Below are 4422 nucleotides of genomic sequence, written 5' to 3'. Positions count from 1 at the left end.
CAATGTTCGTTGGAAGTCTTTGGGGTTGTCATGCCTTGCCCTTTCAATGTCTTCATCTGCTTGTGATCTGACAAACAGAAGTCTTTTCCCCATCTTGCGCACTTCTTTTGCAATCCAGACTACATTGTTGCCTGGCCGATTTGGCATAAAAATAAGGAAAAAGTCACACTCTTGCATCTTTGCTTTATTGGGATCAAGGTAACTTGATGTGTTGAAGATAACCTTTTCAGTCCCATCGATATCTGTACTACTGGCTTCCATCTTAGGCTTGAATAAGACACCAGGAAAGTCAGTAAGAACTACTGCTTTCCCAGGGACATCATAAGATTCTGACTCAGTTGTGGCATGTCCAAATGCAGACACTTTAGCAGCTCCCACATCATCTGGTGACAACCCACGGAATGAGTTGATAAACGTGCTCTTCCCTGCCCCTGCATCCCCAACAATTCCAATCTTGACCTTGTCAGGTTCTGACTCACTAGCAGCTGCGATGTCTAGAGCTTCTTGAGCAGTTATGTTTCCTCCCCCATCTGCAGCTCTTTCATGTAACATCTTCCTTTGTTGTGGGGACAAATCATCTTCACTTATCTCAAGAAGACCAACATCTAGTGGAGGTGCCTCTCTGTGAAGCAATTGACAAAAGATGGGGTGTTACATGCACTAATTTACCCTAAACATATAACATATAAATCAAGACTAAAATGAAACAAGAGTTTGGAAACCTCATACCTTCATGAAATATTTAGAGCCTTTGTAGATTTATTGTTTCATATTCAATTTGTCTCCTTGAGTATGCATTGTCAAGTAAGGTTGTAATTAGCATAATCTATTTTATCTATGATGGTCTTCTTATTAACCAAAATGTATATACATTGTATTGGATGATTGTATAGAAGTCCTGTGCAAACCTCCATATTTGCATCCTGTAATAAATTGTGCAAATGACTTGCAAACTTACATAATCTATGCATCATGGTGTACACCTTTAATTAACTTGCACAGGTCACAAGACAAGTTAGTATGTAATTCACAACAATTACCACACTGGAATTCTTGCATATTCACATTAATTATGCAACTTAGACTAATTTGCTTAATCATTATCTGTTAATGTTTCACCTGCCATGAGTCATATATTTTTACATGTATATAAGTCCTAATATGGAAAACACTGGAATTACAGATTTTCCACATTAATTGTGCCTATTAAGTTCTAACTTGCATAATCTGTCTGTCATTGTGTACATTTCCATCTTTACTTCTACCAGCATACCAAACGTCAAGAATATTCCCACAATTTCAGAGCAGAGGGCCCAAACCTACACAACTTCTTCCTTACACTAAAAGATGTCTGCAAAAATGTCAAGACCATAGCGCATCCAGGATAAAAAGAAGCTCTGCTGCAGTACGAAGGTCACACACTAGGGGGTCCAAAGTTGACCATGTCTTCCCTGGACCCCTATCCACACATATACCAAATATATTTGTGTATCATTACAATTCATCCAACTGTTATACTGCCTACTAGTACAATTAATATTTAAAAAAAAAACATTTACGCACACACACACTCGCACACACACCAAAAACTATACCTCAATTGTTCATGGAATTAACTAGCCCTAACACTATAGGCAAGAACAGACTCACATGCAAAAAGTATTTGTGCTTACATTTACATTTGATGAAATTCAACGGACAACAGTGCTGTTGCAAACTCCAATTCAGGGAAAAAGTCATTCAAATATGATATGAAGTTTCAAACTAAGTAAGTGCTGCGACAGCCTCTTTTTACACACTTCATTTACCACTTAGATAAAGTCTGAGTTAGGCATATGCATGATTAATGGGGAGCATTTATAGATTCAAGCCATTTCAAAACTAACTATGATGAACTTTTGCTGAGGGAAGTACACAAAGAACAAATTAAAGTAAAACTTACTCATCATCATCCATTACTTGAGGACACCAGAGAAGTCATCTGTGGCACCCACTTCTTCTTGGGTATTTTTGCTCTTCTCGTTTCCCATTTTTAATCAAGGTCAGGGTGCTGTCTGGAATAAAAGTTGAATTGTACTTCAATCTGTCGTCAATTTGATGAGGACAATCTCAGCTGATGTAGCATTGGGGTCACTTTGTCATTTTTGACAAGCCTCAGTCAGTTTGGACACATGGCAGGAATTGGGGGCTCAATGGGAAATATTGTTGCATCAGTCTGCCAGGTTAAACCCAAAGGTCATCTACTAAAGTAACTTGACCAATGTTCAATTACAAATGCCCAAATACATTGTGATTCACAAACAGCATATACTGAGTAATGCAACTTATCCTACATAAAATATACTAAAGGAAACACATACCATTACCAATTTTTGTGCTTATCACATAACATTATCATTTATGAGAGCTGACTGGAAGGCACTCTTAGACTTATATGCACAATCATGGTAATTACTTAGTAGTCTAAGGAGTTTTCTGTGCAGTTACTTATGACATATGTCTTCTAGTACTACATGAAGATCACATCATCAAATTTCAAGTGATTATGATATGTGACTTAATGTATGCAGTTAGTGCTTACAAGCATGACAAGATAGCTCAAAATGATAACAGGAAGACAGCAATAGCAATGGCAAAGTTCTCCTTACCTCACCATGCACTACACCTGAACTTTGAAGTGCACAACCCGTGACAATCGTGTGATAAGCACTTCAACTAAGGATTGTTGCCATTGTGTAAACAGGTCAACAATTCCTAGACTGTTCCATTCTAATAGGCATTAGCAGAATTGGCATTTTATATAATTATGTATGTATTACATTCAATCATTTTCTTACTTTGTTTAGAATTACTCCTATATGGAAAGTCAACATTGCATTGATTGACAACATTGCAAATTATGAACATTGTAATTCTTTGTCATGGTACAATTTATTATGGCTGATTCAGAGATTTTATGGATATGCAGTGCAATGTTAAATATGCCTCTTCAATGTTAGAAGAGAAAATCAGCAGTCTCCAGAGCCACAAAGAAGGGTACAGAGACACATGTGATGAGTTAGAAGGACAGCACTTTAACCTGGCCTCTAAGTTATCCATGGTAGAGGACACTCTACAGTCATTAACACTGGAGAGGGATAAGATCAACCACAGCTAAACTGCAATAACTACTATTTGTGCTGGGTCTACACTTGAAGAGAGATCTAGACCCACCTGTAAGTGAAAAACTGCAGTAGAGACTCCGTACCTCACTGTACCTTGCACCTGTTGAACCCCGAATTGCGGAACTTGTGTGACGATCATATGATCCAACCATAAACAGCTCAGACTATTCCATTCCAATAGGTCAGGGAGTGGTCAGGTGTGTTGCCACCCGATACAAGTACAGTTTTCATGTGTCACAAACCCAGTGTTGCACAATCCTTTCCTTTTTACCCTTTCTCACATTTGTTTAGAATCACCCCTCCTGATACATAAGTCACTTGAACTACATGATTCACTTTCAACATTCCGCTTGCAAAAACTTTACACATGACATCATCAGACTGTTTATGTTGGCACAGACTCAGACATTCCACAGCAATGACATGAATGTTTCACTTTCAACTGGATGGATCCAATTTCACATAGGTTTACAAAAACACCTTTTAACTGGATCAAACCATCAGGTGATTTGTAATAGTTCACTAATGAAAGACCAATAACATATTATTGAGACTACATGTTCCATAAGTAAAGTTACAAATAAATTGTCCTCAAGTACACCGTGCTGCTACAGTGTTACTGTGATGCAACCTGACTAGCCCCTGTGCTAAGACTGTTATATCTTTAATTTGTGTCAAAGATCGAGTCTATTTTTAATTTGTGCTTTCAATTGTAAGTATTTAATGTGATGCGCTTTACTGGAATAGGTGCTTCCAATACGTCATTGACTTAGACAAGGGGTAGGTGGGGAGAAGACAGAAGAAAAAAATGGTGGAGCAGTCAGCACAAAACCATGTACAAAAAATCACCACAAACATTTCTGCATTTTACAACTTACTGTATTTATATTATATATTACACCTTTAAGTTAGTATATTTACAGGTGAGCTTGGCTTGGTCTTTGGCCAGTAAGAATGGACCGATCCCGAATCACCACTCCCTGTTCAATCATGGTTCAATTTCGAACACCTCCATCAAAAATAGCATCTTTCATCTTACGTGATTGTAGATTACGTTGTCCAGGATCATTGTAGATGACTGTAATTTGCATACATTTTGCATGACACATTTTATCTCTCAGAAGTTTATAGATGAGTTATGATAAACCACTTTTGAGGTAATTTCTGCTGCAGGTAGTATACATACTGCTGCATTCATCATGTCGTGTGATGCAAGATTATCTACAAGAGAGAGATATACTGCACACTAATGGCTGCA

The 4422-nt window shown here is 37.7% G+C and overlaps 1 protein-coding gene across 1 annotated transcript; it reads right to left on the bottom strand.

The window, feature by feature from the left end:
- Window positions 1-6: 6 nt before the first annotated feature.
- LOC118424495 (interferon-inducible GTPase 1-like) lies at window positions 7-3546 on the bottom strand (the record flags this gene model as incomplete). Its single annotated transcript, XM_035833070.1, has 3 exons — window positions 3214-3546; window positions 1943-2054; window positions 7-622 (listed from the first exon to the last, which is right to left on the bottom strand). Coding segments are annotated over exons 2-3 (630 nt in total), but the record flags the coding sequence as incomplete, so codon positions are not given.
- Window positions 3547-4422: the final 876 nt, after the last annotated feature.

The sequence above is a fragment of the Branchiostoma floridae genome, chromosome 10 (assembly GCF_000003815.2).
Source record: "Branchiostoma floridae strain S238N-H82 chromosome 10, Bfl_VNyyK, whole genome shotgun sequence".
Taxonomy (NCBI): domain Eukaryota; kingdom Metazoa; phylum Chordata; class Leptocardii; order Amphioxiformes; family Branchiostomatidae; genus Branchiostoma; species Branchiostoma floridae.
This window is presented reverse-complemented; position numbering and strand designations above follow the sequence as displayed.